Consider the following 26967-nt stretch of genomic DNA (forward strand, 5'->3'; position numbering starts at 1 on the left):
TGCTCAGTCTGATTTCTTAGTTTATCGGTATTTGCATTGCAAAGACTTCTTTGGCACTCTCAATAGAAAAGGCCAGAAATTAAATGAAGCTGTAACCTGAGCTACTGTCTTGCCCCACAGAAGTGGTATTTTTAGGTTTTGGTTAGTCACAAGTGGAGCGGTGTGGGCTACCTTATGTTTCTGCCATTTCGTATAGCACCTTTCCTGTAGAAAACAGAACAACCCCTGGTTGCATAGCTGACACCTTTGAGCACTGAAGTCACTTAGGTTTTTTTTTCCCATTTGAAAAGTGAATGCTGTGTAGGAGCAAGAAGTAGTTTTCATTTGTGTGTTATGGATTTCCAAGATTTATCTTGTAAACTGTGACTTGTTCTGTGTATCAAAGAAATGTAGGACTGGAAGGGACTTTAATAAGTCATTTAGTCCAGTCCCCTGCACCAAGGCAGGACTAAGTATTATCTAGACCATCCTGACAGGTATTTGTCTAACCTGCTCTTAAAAACCTCCAAAGATGGAGATTCCACAACCTCACTAGGTAATTTGTTCCAGTGCTTAACTACCCTGACAGAAAGTTTTTTCCTAATCTCTAATTTAAATCTCCCTGGATACAATTTAAGTCCATTGCTTCTTGTCCTGTTCACAATGGATAAGGAGAGAAACTTATCACCCTCCTCTTTATAACAACCATTTATGTATTTGAAGACTGTGATCATGTGTCCCCTTTCAGTCTTCTCTTCTTCAGACTAAACAAACCCAATTTTTTCAACTTTTCCTCACAGATCATGTTTTCTAGACCTTTAATCATTTTTGTTGCTTTCCTCTGGACTTTCTCCAGTTTTGTCCACTTGTTTCCTGAAGTGTGGTGCCCAAGCTGGACACGGTATTCCAATTGAGCCAGAGTAGAGTGGAATAATTACTTCTTGTGTCTTGCTTACAACACTCCTTCATATAAAGCAATGAATCACAACCTAGACAGAGAGGGAAGACTTAAGGTGAGCTTTGAAGAAAAGTTATTTGACAGCTGGGAGTGAGGCAGCAGATGAGGGTTCAGGTAGCTGGGATATACAATTGGGGTGCTTTTTCACTTTTCTCCCCCCTCCATCTTCCGGGTTCAGGTAGGGGACATCAGGTTGGAACACAAAGTCAGATAAGTGAAGCGAGCAAAAGCAATGTGTCTACAAACCCACAGGGGCCAATTTTGAGTTGGATTACAGGTGAATAGGAAGCCAGTGAAGGTGATTATATTAAAATAAAAGAAGCATCCTAATCCGCCTTATATAACAAGGGTACCTTATCCCTCCTGGAGCTTGTGACACCAAAAACTGTCCTGATGCACGATCTTAAGTTCCGCTGTTAAGAAATGCTCTAGTGAGTCCATACCTGTTAGACCTCTTTTCATCTTCTTTACAAGCCATAACAGTGGAATAACCGTGAACCATAAGTGTTCATTTGTATATTTCGAAGAGTTGAGACCAAAGGCCAGACAGAATATAGACAATTTGAAAACTGTACAGAAGTAGCCAGTTTTAGATTTCAAGTTGATACTATGTTGCTGTAATTAAGGACTAAGGAATTGAGAGGGGAAAGAATCCCAAAAGAAGGAAATTATACACAGCTTGCCATCCTTTTTAAAGAGTATTTAATGACTGTCTGCTGGACTGAAAGATACAAAGCACAGTAGGTGGTGGTGTTCAGGAGAAATCTGATTTTTATTAGCTGGATTTCACTATTTCAACAAACTATCTTTAAATGAAGTTTCAATTCCATTTTTTAACTTTTTTTTAAGTCTTTTCTGGTTTGACTTTTTTTTGCAGGGTGGGAAGGAACTTACTATAATTTTTTTAATAAATGGGTTTGTTTGATTTTAATCACTCTACCAGTAGTCTGGAATAACTACAGATTTTAGTCAGTTCCTCTCTCCCCTTTAATCTTTCTGCTGTTCCTCATTTTAGTTGGCCAGTCTTCACCTTTTATGTAATGAGGCGTTCTTCTCTGCTTGGACTTCAAAAAGTGATTTGTTCTCTTATCCAGATGTAAAGTGGCAGTGTATTGCCATCGTAAAAGTAACGTACAAAGAAATAGAGGGGAGTGCTGTAGAGAATCTGTCAAAAGCTGGTTTGACAGCCCTGCAGAGTGAAGTTGTACTTAGAATTGGAGCAACAGGGTCAGCTACAGTGGAAGCTATCCCACATCTACGAATGGGCCTGAGTACAGAAGAGTATTCCACTTTAGGGTGAGAGAATAGTTCATGCCTGGTGAGTTGTGGTAGTGTGTTTATGATGTGCTATCAGTTCTCTAGGTTCTGGTCAAAAATCACCAATTATTTTCACGTAAGCCCTTGGATCTGTCTTCACATTGCACTACTCCTCATGGTATCTGAGGATCTTTACTGTACTGGTCACTATAGGCCTGCAGGTGAAGAATCTAACCAGTGACAGAGTAAAAAGGCTCTAAAGCTCATCACCAATCCCCTAAGCCATACAGTCTTCCAGAACTTCCCAAGGGACAGTAACACCATCATGCCAGGTTTCTGTAACTGACTTTTTCATTTTAAAGAGTGGTTTGTAATCATAGATTAACATTGTTCTCCGTTTCTGTGTATTTCATTTGGCAAAACGTGGATTATTCTGCTGTTCCTAATGCAATTTAAAAGTAACATGATCACTTAATTGAGCAGCAGCAAGATCAGAGATGCCTACTTTGAGAATAGCTTACTGCAGTTACACAGCCAGTTGTGGAGAACAAATTGTGGTTTGAGTGTCTCATGAAAATGTCTGTCAAATTCGCTCAGCTGCTTAGGACGAATGCAAGTGCACTATGATACACATGATCAGCATTTGGATTCCAAAACTTGCTGGGTTTCCTTGATGCGATGGAATTGTCACTCCAGCAAATACTGCCACTTCTTTCCATGCTAAAAGCTGCTTCTGTCTGGCTATTATGATATTCCTGAATGTTGGAAAGGAACTTCTTCCATCATCTAAACCTGCTGGAGAGGGTAGCCTCAGCATATGGCCTCTTGAAGCTAGGAAAGTAGGTGTCTTCCTCAGCCAGTTCAGTTATTTCTATACATTAAAAGTCCAGTATCTCACCTCTCCTTGGCTAGAAACTGGAGCTTTATGCCATTGCCAGTGGTGCTGGATAAGCACTCCTGATCTTGAATGGTCCTGGGATATGACTTGAAAGATTTGTGTGTGGCTTGTTTGCGGGGTGGGGAGACAGGTTGGTACAGAAAAGTTATGGTTCTGAGCCTCGTCTGTTTAAACTCTAGGGCCCTGATCCTGCACCCTTCAAGTCAATGTATTCGAGAGCTGAGCCAGCAGTGTCTATGGTATCCTTATGGCTATAAGACAAAAAAGTCAGAACTTTTAAGTACATTTCTAAAATATACAGAATGCACAATGGTGCGGTTTGGAATAGAGCATTAGCCATATTAATTTGGGATGTCCTGAATTACTCATTTGTAAGTAAGGTACCCATTCCAATCTCATGCTTAACTCTTTCTAATAACTACAGCCTTATTCCCTCTAGCAAATTTTGCATAAATATTTCTACATGTTTATAATCTGATCTTTCCCATAAACTACACTAATATTAGGGCTGGTCAACTTTTATGCCTGAAATCCTTCAAAGGCTCTTGATTTTGTTTAGCACGTCAGGTTCGTTTAGTAACCTAGTTGTTTCCACTGTGACCAAGTAATAGTTTCTGCTAACTGCTAATTAAAACCTGAATGAAAAATCAATTTCAACTCTGCCGATTGTTTACATCCAGCTGTCAGCATCTGTTTTCTTGCTTTTTCTAGGTGTACATAATGTGACAGCACTGGGTAACCTGATAACTTGGCAGAAGGTGGATTATGACTTCAGTTACCACCAGATGGAATTCCCATGCAATATTAATGTACTTATCACTTCAGAAGGCAGATCACTTCTACCGGTATGGCAAGGTCTTCTTAAGTTGGGGGATAATTACAGTTGATAGCTGCTTAATGAAAACTGAGCATGCCATTTCCAGAAATGTCAGGGAGATGATCTTGTTGCCGTGAGCTGCCTGGGCAGGCTGCTGACCTGGCTTACAGTGCTCCAGCTAGTGCACCTAGAAAACCTGTGTTTAGTGACAGTGGCCTGCAAAAAAAATTATTTGGTGAAAGGAAAAACTGACATTTTTCTCAGTGGCTGCGTGCTGCAGAAATGGTAGCAAGAGGATGAAAAATTATTAGAGTATATGGGTAGTCCTGGTAATGGAAAAAGATTGTAGATCCAGATTTATTATTAGATAGCAATCCCATTCCAGTGCAATAACTGCCCTGTTTGTGGTGGAGAGATCCATCTCACATTCATACTAAAAAGACTATGAATTCAGCTTATATTTATGTATGATGGATTATGGAGGTGTCTACAGCTGCTAGTACACAGTATGATTAGTTGTTCAAACAACTTGTCTTCACCCTTTATGTACTGAGCGTTTGCTCTCTTGGCTGTTTTAAAATTGTGATATTGATTTCTCTTCAAAGCAAAAGTGTTCCCTCCCAAAGAAGGGTGATTAAAACAGCAAGAGATTTCAGACTGGGAGCTCTTCAGGAAAGAGGTTTTCATTTATTATTAAATGGTTGATATTAAACTGATTTTTATCCTGTCTTCGACAACACTGGATGACACTGACTTCTACTGCTGTACTGAAATCATAAGTGTCTTACTGGAATGGAACAGATGTGAATGGGGAAAGGGATGATGTGCAACCCATCTTGTTTTTCAGTCAGACTGTCAGGTCCAGTTACAGCCACAGATAATTCCACCAAACATGGAGGAGTATATAAACAGCCTTCTCACAGCAGTGCTACCATCCATGCTGAACAAATTCCGCATCTTTTTAAGCTTGCTGAGGCTGTTGGATTACAGCATATCTGATGAGGTGACCAAGGTATGGAAGGCTTCTCTTATACTAACACCTTTATATAACTTCTGCCGTCCACTAGGGAGAAGTAATTCTGTAGAAGCTGGAACAGCTGAAATACTACTTTCCTATTAGTAATTGCACTTAACTCCGTGTGGTATTAGACTCCTTTGCAAGGGACAGGGGATGCATTTTGTTTTGGGTGGACTCCTATCCCTAAGAAGGGTTGCTGATGTTCCGAGCACCTCAGCAAAAGGCACAAAACTATGGCTCTTACAATTGGCAATTTGTGAAAACTTTATCCCCTTTGAAAAATCCGAGACTTGATTCTAAGGAAGCTTCACAACCTTTTTCTTTCTGAGGCCCCCGCCAACATGCTGTAAAAACTCCACAGCCCACCAGTGCCACAAGTGTTTTTCTGCATATAAAAACCAGGGGTAGCAAGCAGGGCAACTGCCCAGGCTTTGGCTTGAGTCCTGGGTGGCAGGGTTCAGGGCCCCAGAGAGTAACAGCTTGGCAGACCCCCTGAAATCTGCTCACAGCCCCCAGGGGGCCCCGATCTCCTGGTTGAGAACTGCTGTTCTAAGGCACCTTCTGAAGCAGGGCCCCAGAGAGCAACCATTTTACTGCCTTTTAGGCAGAAGTAGCTCTGTAGCTTCCCCAGCAAGCAAGGCTGAAACTAGCCTCCCTCCTTGGAGTTATACAAGTCTTGCAGGAATTTTATAATCTCAGGAAACTAGGAATATTCTTCATGTAGCCCTAGTGCTGTAGCTTTTTTGAAGTATCTCCTCTATTGCAATATATTGTGTTCACTGCAAGAAGCTAAATTCTAACTACCTATCAATGTATTGTCTTAATTCAGGCAGTAGAGGAAGACTTTGTAGAAATGCGTAAGAATGACCCTGAGAGCATAACCGCTGATGACCTTCACAGAACTCTGCTTGTAGCAAGGTGCGTAGCCTTATAACTAGTGAATCTGCTTTTTTCACTTGTGATAGCTGCATGTAATTTCCTCCCAGTGACACTTGTATAATTGTTTGGCTACCTCTTCAAACTATTTCAGTATGTGGGAGGGTTGAAGAAAATAGCATAGGCAGGAAGAGCAGGGACAAGTTAAGTCCATTCCCCTAGATGGGCTAGTTGGCCACTTCTTATACAGCCAGAACTATTCTGTGGCCACTGAACAGTGAGGCAGACTCTTCCTCCCTACTCCCATGTCAAGGACTTCTGCTTACCTCCCATTTGGGGCTTCGCCACTTTTGAGTGTCCCAGCCTGCTCCCAGTACCTCACTGGAAGGTTGAAATGAGAATGTGGGAGATGTTCTTGCTAGTAAGAGAAACTATTAAATACATCTTCCTGTTTTTAGTTCAATAAGAGGTTCTAAAGCACTGACTGCTGGGATAAAGGGGTGGGGGATGAGTGTTGGTTCGTAAGGACTGCTGACTGCTCAGTTCTGTAACTTTCTGCTGTAGTAGGGCTATTACTTTCTTTCTCATGGCAAAGCTTAAGAGGGAATCTGTATGAATTCTGCTATTTAACTTATACTACTTTTGCCCCCAGGTTTCTGTCTCTCAGTGCTGGGCAGACAACGCTGTCAAGAGAGCGGTGGCTAAGAGCAAAACAGCTGGAAGCATTACGTAAAACCAGGCTCCAGCAACAGAAGTGTGTCAATGGAAATGAACTTTAATAATTCCTCCTATTATTTTGCTTACCTGTGACTATGAAAATGAGGTTTGTCCTAATCATAAGTGGAGCCAGCACTAAGAATGGGGTACTGTTTATTCCACAGTTTCTTGTAGATAATTTATACCAAAAAATTATGGACACTTACCCTTGAAACCTGAACCCATTTAGTTTATATGGGGTTCAGTAAGCTAATGCTGAAACTTACTGATTTTATGAAATTTTTTGGAGCTTGTTTTGTAATTGAGAATTAATAACGAGCAACTTGTTTGATATTAAAAGTTTAATACTGAAATTGTGTAAACGCATTTCCTTAAGTGTAAAGTCAAGTCTGATCACAGGTTCTAGAGGCACAGTAGGGTTGACTGCTTCATAAGATGCAGGTCATTCCACTCACAGCCTTTGGCTCTTGCACTGCAGCAGGCTTATGTATTTAAATCATGTGACAAGAACCAACCCATATTTTTTACACTGAGGGAAAAAAGCCTCAGATGTAGATTGCAACTACCATGGTTGCTGCTTGAACAGGCTTATTCTAAGATAAATATCTGTAAAACAGTTTACCAAGGAGAAGAACTTCTGTATTTCAACTTTTACACAACTTACCTGACTCAAGCACATCCTGTAAAAAGGACAAAGTTAAAAACAAATAGTGGAACAGAGCAGTGAATAGGCAGTATGCAATCTTCATCAGCAGAAAATGGAAAGGGCATTACTTTCTAGACCACCTGGAGAAGCCAGAATCCCTTGTCCCTCTCGACCTAGTAATAAACTTCTAGTTTTTTCAAATGACATATCAAATACATAACACCCAGATGGTGGTACAAGTTACATTTTTTATTCTTGCACAGTCAATCCAGTGTTTAAAAAAACTGGCATAACTACCTCTCAGAGAGCTTCCATTGATAATCTTACAAGATGGGACAGTACTTCATTTTGAAACCCTACCTGGCAACATGGAGTCTCCTGTAGCACTCATGTGAGACAGATTAATGGAAAGGGCTGCTTTTCACTTAATCATGGTTGAGTGGTGCTTACAAGTTAAGTGCTAAATTTCATGTAGTTGAAAAAGTGTGGCTAGTACTGACCAAGTATATGCTACATCATCCATTTGCCTTTGGGAGTATAAACAATGAAATATACCTTATCAACTGCAGTGCTATTGCTAATGTGTATATAAGGAATAACTTTATACCTAATCTATAACTCTGTTAGGTTTAACCATGAAGCTTCTAAGACATGAGATGATGGGATTGCAGTTCTGAGTGAAGGAGGTGACCATGGTCCTGTGAGATCCGATCTGGATTAAGTGGCAGTGCTCTCAGAGTGTCCACAGACCTCTCCAGAAGCATGGAGTACCAATGTTATCTTGGCCGCACTGGGGCCAGGATGATCACATCTGCTCTTTCTCTGCAGATCTTGAGCAGCACTTTGTGGATGAGTGGGATCAACAGGAAGGCATACATGAGGTGGTCCCCCCCAAGGTAGCTGGAATGCATCTGAGATGGAGCCCCAACTGTGTTTCTGGAAGGAGCAGAATGCTGGACACTTCCTGTTGCTCCTGGCAGCAAATAGGTCCACCTGGGGAAAGCTCTATCTGTGGAAGATGGAATGTAAAACATCCTGACCACTTGTGGTTGAGAAACAACCTGCTGAGACAGTCTGCAATCTCATTCTGCAGGTCTGGGAGATAGGACACCTCCAGGTGAATAGAGTGGGTTATACAAAGATCCAAAACCTGGAGAGCTTCCTGACAGAGAGGGGAGGAGCAGGCTCCACCCTGTTTATGTAAAACATGGTAGTGGTATTGTCAATCAACACAGCCATGCAGTGACCTTGAAGTCTGTCACTCATCTCACTGCTCTGAGCTCCTTTATATTGATGTGGAGCAAGATCTTAGACTACAATCACCTGCCCTGCATCTGTAGATCTCCTAGGTGGGCCCCCAGGTCTGATGAGTCTGTTACCAAGGTCATGGACAGCTGAGGAGCACTGAAGGGGACTCTCTTGTCCAGCCACCAGTGTAGAGTGTCTAGGACTCGTCCAAGCAGTTACTACTGCATGCAAACTGTGTCCGCCTGGGTGATAAACTGAGGTGAGCCAAGCCTGTGTCTGTTTGGCATGTCTGACCACATAGGTGCATCCTGCCATGTGTCCAAGGAGCCTCAGGCATACCCTTGCAGTCATGGTGGAGTATTGCTTGACAGTCTGATTCCTGTTAGTGCTTGGAATCTGGACCCTGGTAGTATGGCTCTCACCTGAACAGAGTCTAGCACTGCCCCCAGCGAATTCTAGTCTTTGGGTCAGTGACAGCATCAACTTGTCCACATTGAGCAGGAGACAATCTCTGGAAGTGATTTTTGTGATCAACTGGACTTGAGACTCCATCTGCTCTCTGGAACACCCCCATAGCAGCCAGTCAAAAAGGTAGGAATACACATGTACCTGCCTCTTGCAGAGAAAGGCCATGGGGGCTGTCAAGAAACCAAATGGGAGCACTGTGAACTGGTAGTGCTTGTAATTGACCACAAATCTCAGGAAATGTCTGTGGGCCAGATGAAGGGCTATGTAGAAGTATACATCTTTCATGTCAAGGGCAGCATACCAGTTCCCCAGATCCGGGAAGGAATGATCAAACTCAAGGAAACCTTGTGGAACTTCAACTTTACCATAAACTGGTTGAGTCTGCACAGGTCTAAGATGGGTCTGAGACTGCCTTTTGCTTTAGGGATTAGGAAGTAGTGGAAGAAGAAGCCCTTGCCCCTTAGCTCCTGAGGAATGTCCTCCACTGCCCCTGAGGTACAGGAGGTGTAATGGCTCCTCACAAGGAGTTGCTCTTGAGTAGGGTCCCTGAAGAGGGACAGAGAAGGGGGGTGGGAAGGAGCAGAACTGGAGAGAATATCCCACCTTTACCATGTGAAGGACCCATGGGGCTGATATAAGGGACCACACACAGTACAAGTGGGATAGGCGGTTTGGAAAATGGGGAAGGTAGGGGTATGGAGTCTGGCACACTGTCCTTGGGCATCCCCTCAAAACCCTTGTTTAGAGCCTGACTGTGGCTTAGTTGGGCCCTGGCTTGAAGACTGGTTAGACAGCCTATGCCTATTTTCCTGCCCTTATGGCCTGGGTCCTGCCTTGGGTAGGATTGATAGTGGTTGATAGTGCCCCTGCTGCTGCTAAGGTTGAAGCTTGAAAGGTTTTCTCTGGGTAGCAGGTGTATGCATCCCCAGAGACTCCAGTGTTGTCCTTGAATCTTTGAGGCTATGGAGTCTCTAGTCTGTCAGGTCTGAAAACAGCCCTGCACCCTCAAAGGGAAGGTCCTGGAGGGGTCTGTTGGACCTCTGGGGGAAGACCTGGAGCCAGGAGGTTCTCTTCATAACCACCCCGAGGAAATGGTTTGTGCTGCTGAGTCAGCCATGTCAAGGGAGGCCTGAAGGGATGTCCTGGCCCCTGCCTTCCCCTCCTCAACCAGAGCTGAGAACTCCACTCTTGACTCCACGGGGACTCTCTTTGGATTTAGACATAGTATCCCAAGAGTTAATTATGCCCACTGGTTGGCTATCCTCAGCTGTTGGCCCCCAGCAGCATACCGTTTCCTGGCAAATAAGTCCATACATTTGTCCTCCTTACCTTGGGAGCCAGCGGTTCTTGGCGCTAGTGCTCTTTTTCATTCACGGCTGAGACCACTAGGGAGCAGGGGTATGAGAGAATAAAAACTAATTCTTTGGTGGGGATAAAGTACTTTCTCTCTCCCCCCCCCCCCCGTGGCAGGGGGTAGAATGGAGGCTGGAGTCTGCCACTGGGTCCTGTTGTTGTTCTGGATCATTTTAATTATTGGTAGTGCCATTCTGGAAGGACCCTCCAGAGCAAAACTGTCCACCATTAGGTCCTCCAATTCAGTTACCATATTATGGGCAATACAACGGAATAGGTCCTGGTGAGCCCTGAGGCTGACGCTCCTGCCACCATGTTGTCAGGCGAGAACGATGGGGAGGAAATCAGGGACACAGGGTCCTCATGACCCTCAAGGTGCCCTGGTGCCTGGATTGTGCTCGGCTCCCCCATCGTTCCAGCCCAGTCAAGAGCGTCCTGGGCCTACAGGTGGCACTGGAGCCACCTCCCGTGACTGCTCTGCAGTTGGGCAAGGGTTGCACCCATCACCCAAGGGGCAGGTCTGTCCTTTGGTGAGTGGGAGGGGTGATGTCCTGAGACCACTGACCTGGAAGCCCTTGAAGGGGTACCCTGGGGTCCAGAAGGGCATTGTGTGGGGGTGGTCACTATGGTTGCCGGGCCATTTGGAGGTCTCTCTAGTGCTTCCCATACCTAGGCCTCCTGCACCTTGAATAAAACGATTTGGCCTTGGAGGCAGAGGAACCCGAGGGCACGACAGCAGTCGGTGCCATGAAGAAGAGGTTGGGGATCGGTGTCACAACGACAGAGTTGAGGATCAGTGCTGGCTGTCCCTCAGTCGAGACCGGTGCTGTATGTACGGTGCCCAGGGTCTCTCCCGCAGGAGTCCTTCCTCAGCATAGAGGCGTGGACCGATGCCGGGGTACTCTGCACCAACAAACTCAGGTCCACGGCTGGGCAGTCGGTGCCATGGGATGGAGTGCGGCTTCCATCAATAGTTGTTTTAAACAGAAATCCCGCTCCTTCTTGCAAGGCTTTCAAGTCCAGAACCAAATCTTTCAGCACTCCAACTGATGCGCTTCAACTAAGGCACGTCAACTAAGGGATGAATCGTTGGGGGTCACTATTGAGCATAGGCTTCCGGCAAACACTACAATACTTAAACCCCTGGGCTTGCAGCGTGCCCTGCAGCCCAAGGTGGGGTAACAGGATACAATCAATCCTGGTCCCCAATCACTACTACTAACAAACTAAAACTACAAACAACTAGACCCTAAGCTAAGGGAGCACTTGCAAGCAAGTGAATGCAGTTCCAATGCTGCCACAGACGGTCAGAAGGAAATGAAGGGGCAGTTCAGCAAGGTCATATTGAGCGCCATGAAGGCTCCACTCCAGGGGGCTCCCTAGCAGACCCAACTAGAGCTAAGGGAAAGGTTTCCAACAACCATGCACACAGCATGCGCATAGCTAATTGGAATCGATGTGAACGACCACTCGAAGAAGAACTACACTTCTCAAGACAGATTACCTGACTTCATTGCTACCTCCCATAAGGGGGTAGGAAAGAGGGGGCTGTAGTATAAACACAGAATGCAAATACTGCCCATTTTATGTTTTCTATCTGCATTACCCTGAACTCAAACTTTCACTAATTGCATGTTTTCCAGATAGTTTGACTCCAGCCTCCCCACCCCCATTACCTTTGTTGTTGATCTAATTTAAATTGAACGTTCAGCGACGGACATCTTTCCTTACAAAAGATTATGCTGTGGTTCAGCTGCTGAAGGCATGCAAGCAAAGCACATCCAATCTAAGCAGAGCTGGTTATCCTTAGGACAAACAAGAGTTTCAACTGCAGCCCTTTTAATTCAAGCTAATCCACGGAGCTTGCACAGCAATGGTGTAACCTACATTCAATTAAAGTTCAGGTTGCACAGTAAAGGTAAGTACTGAACAGACATTACTTCGACAGCTTGCAACTATTCAAGAATGACAACAATCTACATAGCTCTAATACGTAGCAAGTGTAAGACGGAGGCTAAGCTCTCTTTCTGTATATCTACAGCGATACGTAGCAATAGACCCTCAGTAAGCAGGAGCTTTTCAAGAGAAGTAACTGTAACCATGTGGAATTTACTCAAGCCACCTCTTGAGAAGGAGAAATGCTACTTAGCACATTTACTCTCCATGTTTCTGAAACCATGTACATCTCGTGCAGCAAGTTTAACAAAAGGCCCTTTTTGCTCTTAAGGGAAATACTTCTCCCCAGCGTTTTCTTTATGACTGCTTTATGTCACAGTCTTTGCTGGCTGTATTTTCAGTTTCAATTTGCTACTGTAGAAATACTATTTGCTCAATTAATCTGGACACACAGTTCTTGAAATAAGATGGTCTGCAGCTGCACTTACCCTTTTTAGGTTTTAGCTCTGCTTAACAACGTTATACTGCAGTGCCAATTATACTTCTGAGAGAAAAACACATTCCTTCTAAGCTAGCCAAGAAATAAGTTGTTCTGATGATGCTTTTTCCAGTCTAACTAAAGCCATTTTAGATAGCAAAATTTCTGAACAAACCTTGTTGAGTCAAGGGGGAGGAGGGACATTAGCTAGACAGGGAGCCTTCAGCTGTTTTCCTGAAAGCACAAAGAGGTTATTCTTATTCTATTGGGCTGATCCATACACAAGACTAACTCAAGTCTTCACAAAAAGTCTTAATACAATCAGTTTCGTTATGATCAGCTCAAGCATTTCACAATATATACACATAGCATGTAATCAAACAAACTCTTCTTGAGTTCTCTGCTCAGAGATGACCCAGCTTTAGACCACTGAACATGATGCAAGTCTGAAATGAAGTGCAGCTGGCAGTGCTCTGAGGATAAGTTTGTACAACATCTAGACCCTATCTTCCAAGTAATGCTGTTCGTTCAAAGCTCTTCTTCTGAAACTCCCTGAGCTTTAAAGTGGCTTGCCAGGGTCACTAGAGGATTCCTACTGTGTAGCTGACTAACATTCTTTTAAGTTGCATGATGTAAGCATTTATTACTGTTTGCACAAAGCACTTTGAAAAGTTAAGTTGTGAATAATATACAAGTCTTCTAAAAGGGGAAAACCCTGATGAACAGATCTTCAATGTCTCACTCCTTCCCCCACCCTCCCAGACTCTAAATATGCTTCTGCTCTGTATGCATTCTTTATACACATAAGCATCAGAAGCTTACTGATCCCTCCAAATTTCCCAAGCTTATTCTGTCTACCATGGGTGGCAATGCTTTGTCTCTTTCTACATACATTAAACACACGTAGTTGTTATAGGGTGTGTCACTATATTTGTAAATTCGTTCCCCCCTTCACTTTGTACCAAGGCAATAGCACGGCATCCTGCACTCCTTTCATTGCCTTAAGTGTTAGTGATTTTTTCAAATGTTGCAGGAAAATTTAGAACCTTGACAGGCAGAGTAAGTGATGATTCATGGTCTGACCTGTATAACATAGGCTAGAGAACAGCATCCAGTTACTCCTGTGTTGAGCCTAGTAACTTGTTTGGCTCAAGCATATTTTCAAGGAGATGGAGAATCCAACACTCCCCTTGGTGGAGGAATTAGGGTTTTTTAGACATCTTAGTGAAAGCACTTATAGGACTGAAACCTGGGAGCCAAGGAGTGGACAATATAGCTCAGGAAAAGGAGATGAAAAGGAGGCATAAAACACTGCCTTCCCTGACCCTGGTCTGAATTGGCTCCTTTGGTTTGAAACTTGAACTGAAGTCCAATATCCCTTCAAATATGAAGAACCAGAAAGCCTCTTTGGGTTCCTTATTTATTTTTTTTAATTAAAATATTTCTCATGTTCATCCCTCACCTTAAAATACAATGTATTTTATTTTTAAATATAGTCACAAATGTATATAGACACTCCACAAAACAAACCGCATTACTGTAATAAAACAAATAAATAACAAAACTGAAATTGTTTATCAAAGTCCAGACAGACAATCAGGTTTAGTTGATAATTACTTTGGTTACATTAGAGAGGTTCTAAGACACCTTACTACCATCATGACACTTGTTAATTGCTTAGAACACCACGTGTGATCTATCTACAGTACATGTACTAAAACACAGAGGCACTGGCTCTATAATAGTGGTGGTTATAGTTATGAACCACTGTATAGCAAGATCCTGCTTTATGCTATAGTTTCTATAGATGACATCCTACAACAGAACAGTGTTGGAACACCAATTCTGGGAAAAATCAAGAATCTAAAGATATAATTCCTTACACACACATTTATTGGTACCCAGTTCCCTGCACAAGTACAAGTTTAGCCTCATCCATGCGAATATCACAAAGATTGAGTTGGTTTAAACTAAATGAACTGTTTTGATACGTGTTACTATAATCGGAGTTTAAAAATCACCAAACTAACCTCATGAATGAGTACACTTTCCTTCTATGGTTTGCTGGCTTAATCACTTGCTGCTTTTGGCTAGAGGACAGTTAAAATTTCTAATCAAATGAACAGAACATCAGGATGTATCCTGATACACTAAGCAATTATTTCTGGATGTAGAGTACCCTGTTTGTTTTACCTTATTATAGGGGACAGAGAAATTATAGAGCAGTGTGTTTAGTAGAACAGAATGGGGAACAGGACAGCTTTAACACCAGCAAGATAATTAAAAGAACATTAGTTCCCACTGGTTTTACAAAAAAAACCCCACAAACTTTAAGAAGTTGCAATTCAGGCAATTAGATATTATAGATTTTTGCAACCTGTCTTATCCTTTAATTGAGGTAGGACAGACAAGAGTTGTGGTAGGGAAGAGTCTAAACTTCCAGTTAATGTAATGATATGTATAGGAAAATGTATCAGTTTCCATTGCAAAGACACCATTTCTTGAAGAACGTGTCTAGAACTTCAATGGAAACCACACAAAAAAGATTAAGTAAAAAAAAAAAACTAGTTCAAATATAAATAGAATAAATGTAATTTGCCAGTAAAATATGTTGCTGGTGCAGTGCAAGAGTAGTAAGGTAACAAAAGAAGTGCAGTACCAGCCCCTTTTACTATAAATATTCTACACAAATCAGAAGACCTACAAAATTTGTCTCAAAGATAACTGTGCAACTGATTTAAAATGAACAGCGTGTTTACTAAATACCAGTGTATAGGCTACCTGTTCAGTATGGTATGTCTTTCTATCATCTCGGCTGCTTGAGGGAATTCTAAAACCTATTCAGAACCAAAATCAACTTGCATCAAAAACACTTCCTGTAAACATTATTGGTATTTTATCCCAATGTTCAGTGGCAATTCACGTTACATAGATCTTCCAGTATGAATTTTTAAGAATATGTACAAGCCACAACAAGAGTACTTTAAGTTAGCAACTAAATCTGAATTATTCGGGTCTGGCACTGTGTAAACATTTCTATCAGTTCATTTTGTTGGATATCATTTGCAGCCTCAGGTTCTGCTGGGCTCTTCTGCACCTTTGCCACTGCAAAGTTTATCCCTTGGGTCAATCCAGCTTGTGTAATATTAGCAACTTGGACCATAGAACTGCGGATCTTAGCAAAGGGGGAGACTGCTCTGCTGCCATTACTGTCTGCTGGAGAAGGAGTCATGTGAAGTCCTGTCTCAACTTCAAGAATACTGGGTGCAGATCCTGGGCTCTTATGAGATCTATTGGAGTAAATCTCCTCAACAGCTAAGAACTGAGAACCTGACTCAGAAAATGATACATCCAGTTTAGATGGTCTTGAAGGGATGTCTCTGTTTGTTTCTGACCAGGTTTCTGTTTTCTGAGAAGCACTGTTGCTGGTTTGATCTACTCTTTGGCAGGATTGTTGAGGAGCAGTCTCTGCCATTGAAGCATCTGTCATCTTGTGTTGAGCGTCTTGTACAAATCTGTGGCAGTATGCATCAATGGGTTTAATGAACTCCATCGCCACATTGTCAGCAAAAGGACTTCCCTGCATAGGTCTGTCTTCACACTCAGGCCTGTTAGCCTGGGTGACATGGATCTCTGAAGGAATGTGAATGCTAATGTTGATGTCAGTGCTATTTATAGACTGGGACCGACTACCCAGTCGAGGAGCTGAAGCAATGATACCACAGCTGGGCAAAACGTAGTCTATCTGTCCCACATTCTCTAAAGAGCCAGTTAACTCATGGTCCTCATCAGATTTAGAATTTGTAAGGAAGTCATCGGAATGAAAAGAGTCATTATCTGATATTTCAATATCTGATTCAGCACAGACTTTTGTATCTGCCATTGGATTTTCCAAAGTTTCAAGGCTACTGTCTGATTTCCAAAGATTAACTTTCAAGTTGGGTTTTAAAAAATTGACTTTCATTTCAGGCTTGGTAAAATTCCCTAACTTGCGAAGATTGCCAATGTTAACATTGGATTTGGTTTGTTTGACTTTCTGATTAAGAGATGAAAACTTGCTCATTAAGAAATTCTTGCCTTGAGCCAGGGATCCTCGATTCTGGGATCTAATGCCAATGATGTCCTCATGAGGTTTACTGCTCTTCCTGAAAAATTAAAGAAAATAATGTCTTCTCTTGTTCAGTTAATCAAGCAGTTACACTTCTAAATCACAAGTTTCACAATATCCCAGTTAATATTGTTTTAATATTTTAATAGATGTAGATACAAGCAAATGAAATTTATTTTAGAACCATTCCAAGAGAATGGCCAATGAGATATTATGATGAACTGTTCTTTTAGTATTAACCTGACCAAACCAAAAAACCTTAAGATTTGAAAGTCATTGTTTTTCCTGCTGATCTTTAAATAACTGGGATTAATCAAGGAAAAAAAGGGAAAAACTGTTGTATGAAATGGCAAACATTTACTGAAGAGACTAAATTTACCCAAGATTATTTCAATAAAATAGTTATTACGGGCAAGTTTATGACCACAGATTGAAATCAGTACCTAGACTTCTGTTCATGACAAATGACATCACATCTATGACACTCTAAATGTAAGAAACAGAACAATATTCATAAAGTTTGCTGCTTTATGAAACAGTACACATAAACAACAATATTACCAGGAGGGGACATACAGGAGAAAACAACAGATAGTAATAATAGGTGAACTGGGTGATTTCTCTCCCTGGCAATGTAGGATTGTTTTATAGGATATATGGAAAAGTCCCACTTGATGAGAGACCCTTGATTCTTCAACTGTCAGGTTTTTTTCCCTAAATATAGCCTAAAATTTTCTTTTCTTAGTTTTACTCTATCCTCTTTACACCCATATTTATCACTAAATAATTTTTTTCCTTAGTGTTAATGCCTTTCAAATATGTGCAGACAGTTTGCCCCTGCTTAGCCAAACTATTCATATTTATTTTTGAGTTTATGTTAATCTCTTCTGTCCTTGATTACTTTTTATTCTTTTCTGAACTTCCAGTCTAATGTGCCAATATCTTTGAGATTCCTGGAACTGAATGAAACATTCCAAATGCAGCTTAACCAGTGCTACAGAACAGGATTATTACTTTCCTGAAAAAGGGTGGCCTCTTTTTTGAGCCAATTTCACATTGAAAACTCCAATCTAATTAATTGTCCATTATCACGCCTTGTTCTCCTTCAGCATTACTTTCTATTGAGCATGTTACAGATGGTTTCAATCTTTCCAACCACCCAAATGACTTCGCTTGCATTTTTTCCAGGAAAATCTCTTATTTTCTATTCATGTTCATACTTTCTACGTCCTTTTCTTATTTCTCTGTCCTTGTTAGTACTTGCACTTCCCTCCAATTTATCCTCATCAGCAAGGTTCATTATAGACTACTTACTATTCTTCTAGATTTTAAGGAAAAATGTTAAATACAACCAGTCTTACTACTGATCTCTGTGGTACCCCAGCAGACATGCTCCCTCCCTTGCTCAATATGTTACCATCTACCATCACCTTTTACTTAGGACCATTTAAGCTTTTTCTTTCATTCTTCTGTTTCCGAAGTACTAGTGTCTGCTGTGCCTTAATTTGCAAATCCTTTAGAATTCTTCACCTTCTTGTACTCTGGTGGATATGGGTCTCTAAATCACCGTGATCTGCTTTCATGAAATACAATATGCATACACTCCTGCGTTCTGGGTACCCATTCCTGCGTTCTGGGTACCCATTCCTGCGTTCTGGGTACCCATTCCTGCGTTCTGGGTACCCATTCCTGCGTTCTGGGTACCCATTCCTGCCTGAGTGGAAAGTAGCTTGTAGTCACTTGTTTCGGCTTCTCCGTTATTCATCCAAATCCCATCAGTTTCTCCCTATGTCGCCTTCTCTAGTCTTTGGATCATAGTTATTTTCTACATAACTTTGGAAGTTTGCTGTTGTTGCCTGTTTGGATTTCTTTGAAACCCCACTGATATCTGATAATTAAAATCTCCTATGATTACAGTATTCTGCAGCTTATAAACACTGAATTGAGCTAGGAAGCCTTCTCTTCCTGTACTAGTGGTATATAAATAAATGTCTACATAGGTTTCCTCTTTGTTATTAACTCCTTGTAGCCTTAAGGAGAGAATTTCTCTGCCACACCCTCAGCAAGTTGCAACCCCCTAACATTAAAAAAAAAAAAAAAAAAAAAGTACCCACCACCCTAGAGGTCAATGCAAGTGGTGTGTGCTCAGAACCTCTGAAATAAGGTAACTGAAAAGCACAACCCATCCATCTTCCTTCTACTCTGAAGTAGATAATTACAGAATAACCTGTCCATAGGCAAGTGTCTTCTTCACTCCTTAAGCACAAGACTGACTTACACCTGAAGCATGAGGGTTTATATCCCTTCCAAAATTATACTAAGTATTGACATTTCAGATATGAGAATCATCTCAATAAGCTTCTGGTTTCCATTATACTGTTCTTGATGAGAAAAATCTAGTTCTTAAAGATCAGTAAATATTTACAGCTACATGGAAATTTTTCAGTTGAGAAAAGAGTAAAACACAATAGTACAGAAGATAAGTATTTCATTATATGGGTTATGACACCTCAAGAAAAAACTTCCATTTACAAGTATCCTTCAACTATTTACCTTACGAATAAAGATGGCAATACAAGACTTACAAACTATTAAAGAAAAAACAGATTGGTGAGAGATATTGACACATCTGGTTTAGAGATCAATTCTATACAAACACCAAAAGTATTGGCCATTTAGACTTCTGTATCTCATCAACGCCAAGTGAAAATATCCTGAAATAAGATTATCTGAAGTCTATTAAATGCAGGCCTTGTCTGCAACGAACCTGAATTCTGACCTCAGAAAACACTGCCTCTTACATAGTGGGTATTTTCATCCCATATTCAGTCTCTAACCTTTGTGAAGAAACTCTAGTGAAATATCATCTGTGAGCAGCTGACACCTCATTGTATTTTTCCAGAGCATAATAATGATTTTTAAATACTCAAGAGTTCAAAACATTTTTTAAATTTATTCACAACATTCCCCTTCCCAATTTATGATGCCATCCATTTTGCAGCATATAAATGTGGGGTACCCTTAATAAAATCTTCAGTTCATACGTTTAAAGTGGTTTACAATTTATTTGAAAAATGGAATTTGTCTTCACCTGTGGCAATTCCCAACCTGAAATCTCACCCCTCTTTGGGACAGTTTGTAGTCATTTCTACAGCAATCAATGCTGATGTAGAATACCAAGGCTGCATCACCAGAGGACAAGAAAGCAATAAATGAAGATGAACTTTTGAAAACAGGAAGATCTGTATTAAAAATCCTAAAAGTAATCAAGAAAACTTCAAAATATCTACTATGGAAACTAAATTATTCCATCAATTATCAACTGCTCTGAAATACACACCGCACAGGCACTTCTTGAGGGCTCTATTCATTTTCTCCCAGAGGCAAGATATTGTTCCCTTGCAAAATCTCTACCTTCTAGTTGTCTTTTCTTGTTGATCCAAGGGAACCTCAATAATCTCTCTATGGGCTTTTGTGCCCCCTCAATTTCAATTACTGTTTGCTTTTAATATTTCAGACGATCCTTTGTCTTTTCATAATAACTATGATTTACAAGGACTGTTTTTGTTCCACTACAACTAAAACTTTAAACACACACACACACACACACACGACATTCAAAGCTTATGGGTTTGATAGCAACTGAAACTCTGACAAATGTTGCAGGACAGAGATAAAGACAAGGTTATGTAATGAAAGTATTACATAGGCGCAAAAGAAACAGTTACAGTTCCTGTGAAAATAGTCTTGAATTTTCTGATTTGTGCTATTAAAATATCTTCCATCAAGTTAAAACCAAAGTTACGTCACTTGCATTTATCTTCTAAACGGTTCTAGGTATTCCGTAAAATCAACTTTTTCCAAATAAAAATCACTAATTTAACTACACTTGATGTCGCATCACTGCCTTCACTAAGCTTGAGTGTATACTGACTTCATTATGTATCTGCATATTCTTCTAATACCATTTACCACAACTATGTTTGTTGTGGGTATCAAGCAATGCAGAATCAACAGCCTGGAGCAATTAGCCATATTTCAGAGATAATGTAGAGCCACTTTCCCATTGTTCAGTGGGTATATAGTTTGTTGCTTTTCTAATGAGTTATGTTTTAAGTTTATTTTGCTAGGCCTTCAGAGGCATGGACTTTCCTAGAAATAAATTTAAAATTCATCCTATCCAACAATCAATTCTAAAACAAAGCTGTTTATCTTGTTTAGTTTGGCTGTTTTAATACAATATCCATATCCATTCTTGAGTATTATGCCAATATACAGTAAATTTATCTAAGACCTTTTTTGTATGATGAAACTAGAGTCCTATCATTTAATTATTTTTGACAGTTCTTTCACAGATAGGAGACAGTGAATTATAACCTCTGTGTACTTGCCCTTAACATGTCTTGGGGTGGTGAGATTAGATACATGAATCTTCTAGACATGTCAGACAACAGGAAAAAAAAAAATCAAACTGACAGAGCACTTAAATGATAGTTTAGTACTTCTTCAAGGTGAATGATTTTTGTGTATGTACTACCGGACCCTAAAGTTGATTTTAAGAGTCCATTCTAGCTCTCACAATAGAATTTTTAATAAATTCTATTGGAGTAAGCATAAATTGTTTCTTGTTTATCAGATTAAACTTCTTCTAAATTCAGCTCAATTTTACAGCAGTTTTTCAATCAATATAGCAACATACATATTCTGACAGTCTAGATTCACACATACACCTTTCTCCTCATTCCCGCAGAGTAGCTTCTGGAAGGTTTCAACAGATTATAACTTTCTCCCAGGAGTTTCATGCAGAACACAGTGTGACAATGTTTTCTTCCCACAACATTTATTGCTCTTCAAGATTTCAACTTAAATTGTCAGATACAAAATGGTGTCTAATGGTAATGTGCCACATATTTTTAAAAATAGACCGGAATATAGCATTCAATGCCCCTCATATGCCTTAGAGTATTTCAGCATGTCACTTTAAGGTACCTTCAAGCTTTTGTAGTTTGTGAAGTCCAGTCCCTCGCCATCAATGAGAGATGTCCCATCAGTCTGTTGAGGTGTGGTAGGACTCTTCCTCAACCCATACTGAGTGGTTCCATAAAGGTTACCTTTAATATTATCTTCTGTTTTGTAGCATATAGAATACTGAACACGTTTCAGAACCACTGAATATTAGGAGAGGAACAGAACCATGCCTGCCTTATTCGACGCAGTTTTCCTACTCTACTACCGACAAGAGAGCATTAAAATAAGGGAGAGGTCTAATTATGTTATAATACACATGGCAAAATACTACTTATTTTTAGGTGTTAAAGGAACAAACAGCATGGCACCAGCTTCAAGAGGGGCTTTCATTTTAAAGACAGCCTCTACGAACACAATACACGCGTGTTTAAACATAAGATAACAAAGGACACCTGAAATCAACACACTGTCTTATATTCAAATAGTGTCCTTAAAAGAAAAGCAGTTGCCATCTTGGAAGACCTTGTGTAGCAAGGATTCATGGCTCCCAAGATGGTCTCACTTTTAAAGTGACAGTGCTATATGCATGTGTACATAGAAGGCCCAGATCCTTAGTCCACTGGAATCACTGGAAATCTTTCCATTGACTTTGATGGGCTTTGATCAGTCCCATACACTAACACAGACCGGGAGAAACTATTTTAAATTCTATCCTTCAATAAATGTTTACAGAGCGTAGGTGCTGAAAGCAGTACAGAAATCAGGTCATTCTTAGCACAGTAGCTAAAATGGGGACACAGTTGCTGTGAGAATCCCATGCAGAAATAACTTGGTGTCTCTAAAAAGAGTTATTTAAATTGTGGCTTGAAGATTCAGGGCAATTAAAAAAAAAAAAAGAAGCACACCACTCACCTCTCCAGCTTTTTCTCAATAATGGGCACATCTAATCCCATAGCTTGCTTCGTGATTCGCAGCATCTCTGCAATACACTGAAGGGTGTCTGAAATCCAGTTAGCAGACTGTCAGATTCCCTTAAATATAAACTTTTTAAAATCCCATGTTTTAGCAAATCTAATTTTAGAGGCTGTTTGTCAATTAATTAAACGTGTTAAATCTCTCTATTTTTTTAAACTTATACCCCAAAAGTTGTGATTTCCTGATGTAAAGCTCAAAGTGGGAGTAGACTATTCTCTTTCCTTCCCATGTCCTGGTACTGATGGGTTAGAAAAACATTCAGAAAGGAATTTTTACTGTAACTACTCAATTTGGGGAGAGAGAAGGAAGGGGAGACAGTATATGGATTATACTGACAGAATGATGTTTATTTTAATTCTCTTTGACATCAAATTTGGAGGTACGGGTAGGAAGTAAGATTTTTCTGCTGATAAGTGTTCTGTTAACCAAGTTAAACAAAATACCAAGGACTTTAGTCATGGATTACACTGACTTAATCCATACTCATCAGCATCAGTGACTTTGTTTAACATTCATCCTACCCTAAACATGAATAGCAGAACAAACTCGGACAGCCATTGTCCAGACCCTAGAAGGAAGATTGCTGTTTTAAGCTAACCAAATCTGAATTTACCCTGTCGTTTTTTAGTAAGTTAGGTGGCATCACAATTTAGTATCCAAACAGTGAGCCACTGTAAGACACATTCTCTTTCCACCTGTAAAATGGGAATATAATTAAACTTACCCTCCTTTGTAAAGTGGTCTGAGATCGATAGGTTAAAAGGGTTATATAAAAGATAAGCTTTAGTATATTGAACATGATCATGTGTTATTGCAAAATGTATATTTGTTACCTTTTCCATCTTCTTCAGGGTTGCGCACCACAGCTCTGAGAGTATGAAAATAGCCACTTGTTTCGTTGTATTTATAATGCAACCTCATACAAGAGAACTTGGGCTTTCCAAAAAGGGTGGGTTCAGGACCTGAGAAATAAGCCAGACATACACATTTTTGGGAGGGTGAGGAGTGTTCTTTCATGAAATAGTGGAACAAATATTGCAAAATTGTCAGCATATATAATAAATATCCATTAGCTACTCTATCTCTGGGATATAAAGAGGAGAATTTGGTTCTACAACAAACAACTTCTAAAACATCTGTGCAAATCTCTATAGAAAACCTGCTGCTTTTTCATCATTCTACCAGAAAAATTATTCCAGATAATATCTTCACCTAGAACCAAATTCTCTTCTTACTATCCATTAGCTGCTCTATCTCTAGGACAAATACTAGCGAGAATGAAAGGAAGAGAAAGAAACTTAACCCTATCCCAAGTCACTCAGCAAAAACAAGCATTTTAAGAATACAAGTCTCTGGTTCCAGTAAGAATGTAAGATATTTTAACGTATTGCATTGTGGTTCATCAACAATAAACCCTGCCTTTGAAAAGATGTGGCTAAAACAAAGCCATTTTATCCAGAGTTCTAATTAAACCTTGCAAATACTGAGTCTCAACCCAAACCATCGCACTCTGCAGATCCACATTTTACAACAGGCTCTGGAAAAAGTTCTTTGAGATGTGCATATTATATGAGCCTGTGAAAGCTCACAGAAATTACAGTATATGCTCATATAAAGAATGGAAACTCAGAATCAACAGAAATTAACATCCCCATGAAGAATGAGATTGCTGGCCAGGTCACTGGTACAAAAGAACATTCATATATCTCCTTCACATCGTGTATCTGCCTCCACATTGAAGATGAAGTGATAAAATGACAATAAGCAGAAAGGCACAACAGAGGACTTAATTAAACAAAGGTGACTGAATCTATCCTACTACACAATGGGATTTCATTCTCTCCAGGGGAACTACAATATAAAAAGACCTTCCTTTTCAATACTTGAGAGCCTCAGCAACTACGGTGGAAATACAGGTAACACTTAGGCTAGTGGCATCCATAACTAGAAACTCTGGATTCCCTCCTTTAGACATTACTTCCTTTAGCAGCCAACTTAATTCTCATATCACTGTTTACTTGGCGTTATAATCTGGCTAACTCTTAACTAGAGACAGGGATTACATTTTCAGCCAACAATGAAAAGATGAATTGATTATATTATGTTTAGAGTTCAAAAAATAGATTTTCTTCTCTATGGAGCACAGTTTTGAAAGATGTCCAATTGTGAGCAGTCCCTACTAATTACAAAAAATGCATTTAAAGAGTTTCTACCATTTTGAAAGAAAACTAAATTATTTTAACAATATTCCCCAATTAAGTAGAAGGAATCTCTCTTGAACTGTTAAAAGAAAAGGCGTACTTGTGGCACCTTAGAGACTAACAAATTTATTAGAGCATACGCTTTCGTGAGCTACAGCTCACTTCATTGAATTGTTGAAATCTTTCAAAAACAGAAGAGACTTTTTGAAAAGCAACCATTGTATCTCTGCTATTTACCACAGGCCTTATGAAAGAAAGAATACAAGAGCACAAACGTGAACCTGAAAACTCTGCAGAAAGGCATCTAATCAAGCAGTCCTCTCAAAACAGGCCATGACACCTTTGAAACTTTTCAGAATGTGATGCAACTGACCACAGAACATATTTTCAGAGTAACAGCCATGTTAGTCTGTATTCGCAAAAAGAAAAGGAGTACTTGTGGCACCTTAGAGACTAACCAATTTATTTGAGCATGAGCTTTCGTGAGCTACAGCTCACTTCATCGGATGCGATGAAGTGAGCTGTAGCTCACGAAAGCTCATGCTCAAATAAATTGGTTAGTCTCTAAAGTGCCACAAGTACTCCTTTTCTTTTTGAGAACATATTTTGTTTTTGATTTGGTTCAGACATCTAATTGCTGTAATAACTTGACAAAATTAAGCCAATACTTAAATTTGTTTAAAAGTTTCTTTAAAAACCATGTACTCAAAAATGATTCCCTTACTACTATGCATTATTATGTGACCTAACTGGAAATGGAGAGAGGTATACCCTGGAATTGACCATTATTGTAAACTCAGAGGAATCTGAAATGTGTTCTCAGAGAATACTGGGTATGGGACATAGAGGTTATGATCTGAAACCCTGACCAGCACTGGAGACATTGCCATTTTCCTTTTCAAATAGTACTGCAAGTAACCTGACAGAATCCAAGGTGGGCAAAGGGAAGAGAAAAACTACTTAATGCATGCTCAGTCTGGTTATACACCACCAGCGAGACGGCAAACTTCTGCTAGAGTCCTAACTACATGGAAGTTTTTAAAACCATCTGACAGATATTGCAACTGCATGCATTATCGGTGGTGACCATTATGTGTTAAACGTACTAATGGTTTATGTAACACTGTGGAACAGGGATTACAGAATCATAAAAATGGAGGGCCAGAAGGAACCTCAAGAGTTCATCTAGTTCAGGCCCCTGCACTCAAGGCAAGATGAAGTAATAAGACCATTCCTAACACGTGTTTGTCCAACCTGTTCTTAAAATCCTCCTTTGATAGAGATTCTATTCCAGGAGAAGCTTATTCCAGAGCTTAACTATCCTTATAATTAGAATTTTTTTCCCCTAATATCTAACCTAGATCTCCCTTGCTGCAGATTAAGTCCATTACTTTTTGTTCTATCTTCAACGGACATGGAGAACAATTGGTCATAGTCTTCTTTATAACAGCCCTTAACATATCTGAAGACAATTATTAAGTACCCTCTCAGTTTTCTTTTCTCAAGTCTAAACATGTCCAGTTTTTTTTAACCTTTCCTCATAAGTCTAGTTTTCTAAACATCTTATCATTTTTGTTGCCCTCCTCTGGACTCTCTTTTCAACTTGTCCACACCTTTCCTAAAGTGTGGTGCCCAGAACTGGACACAGTACTCCAGCAGAGGCCTCACCAATGCTGAATGGAGCGGAACAATTACCTCCTGTGTCCAACATACAACACTCCTATCAATAATCTCCAGAATGTAGTTCACAACTGCATCACACCGCAAATTCATTCACTTTGTGATCTATAACAACCCACAGATCCATTTCAGCAGTATTACCACCTAGCTAGTTATTCCTATTTGTAGCTGTGCATTTGATTTTTCCTTCCTAAGTGAAGTACTTTGCGCTTGTCATTATTGAATTTCATCTTGTTAATTTCAGATCAATTCTCCAAATTTGTCCAGATCATCTTGAATTCTAATCCTGTCCTCTAAAGTGTTTGCAACCCCATCCAGCTTGGTGTTATCCAAAAATTTTATAAGCATACTCTCCACTCCATTATCCAAGACATTAATGTGAAACTGGCTTGTTAGGGACTTCACAGTGAAGGCAGGGAGTTGTAC

General features: G+C 40.3%; 2 protein-coding genes across 7 annotated transcripts in view; one reads left to right on the top strand and one right to left on the bottom strand.

The window, feature by feature from the left end:
- The window catches only part of MCMBP (minichromosome maintenance complex binding protein), a 33151-nt gene extending 26278 nt beyond the window's left edge, over positions 1-6873 (top strand). For 2 of the 4 annotated variants that reach the window (XM_073354211.1, XM_073354213.1), the window contains exons 13-16: positions 3804-3937; positions 4757-4921; positions 5757-5845; positions 6456-6873. In XM_073354211.1, the coding sequence (XP_073210312.1) occupies positions 3804-3937; positions 4757-4921; positions 5757-5845; positions 6456-6582 (515 nt within the window). In that variant the 3' untranslated portion in view covers positions 6583-6873. Of the gene's footprint in view, positions 1-2031; positions 2256-3803; positions 3938-4756; positions 4922-5756; positions 5846-6455 lie in introns of those variants that run through there. The other 2 variants (XM_073354214.1, XM_073354215.1) reach the window with 2 other exon arrangements.
- Positions 6874-14021: 7148 nt separating this feature from the next.
- Positions 14022-26967, bottom strand: part of INPP5F (inositol polyphosphate-5-phosphatase F) — a 121418-nt gene continuing 108472 nt past the window's right edge. For all 3 annotated transcript variants that reach the window (XM_073354205.1, XM_073354206.1, XM_073354207.1), the window contains 3 exons: positions 23494-23622; positions 22598-22685; positions 14022-16754 (listed from right to left, as the gene is read on the bottom strand). In XM_073354205.1, the coding sequence (XP_073210306.1) occupies positions 15605-16754; positions 22598-22685; positions 23494-23622 (1367 nt within the window). In that variant the 3' untranslated portion in view covers positions 14022-15604. The remainder of the gene's footprint in view (positions 16755-22597; positions 22686-23493; positions 23623-26967) is intronic.

This window comes from Lepidochelys kempii, chromosome 7 (assembly GCF_965140265.1).
Source record: "Lepidochelys kempii isolate rLepKem1 chromosome 7, rLepKem1.hap2, whole genome shotgun sequence".
Taxonomy (NCBI): Eukaryota; Metazoa; Chordata; order Testudines; family Cheloniidae; genus Lepidochelys; species Lepidochelys kempii.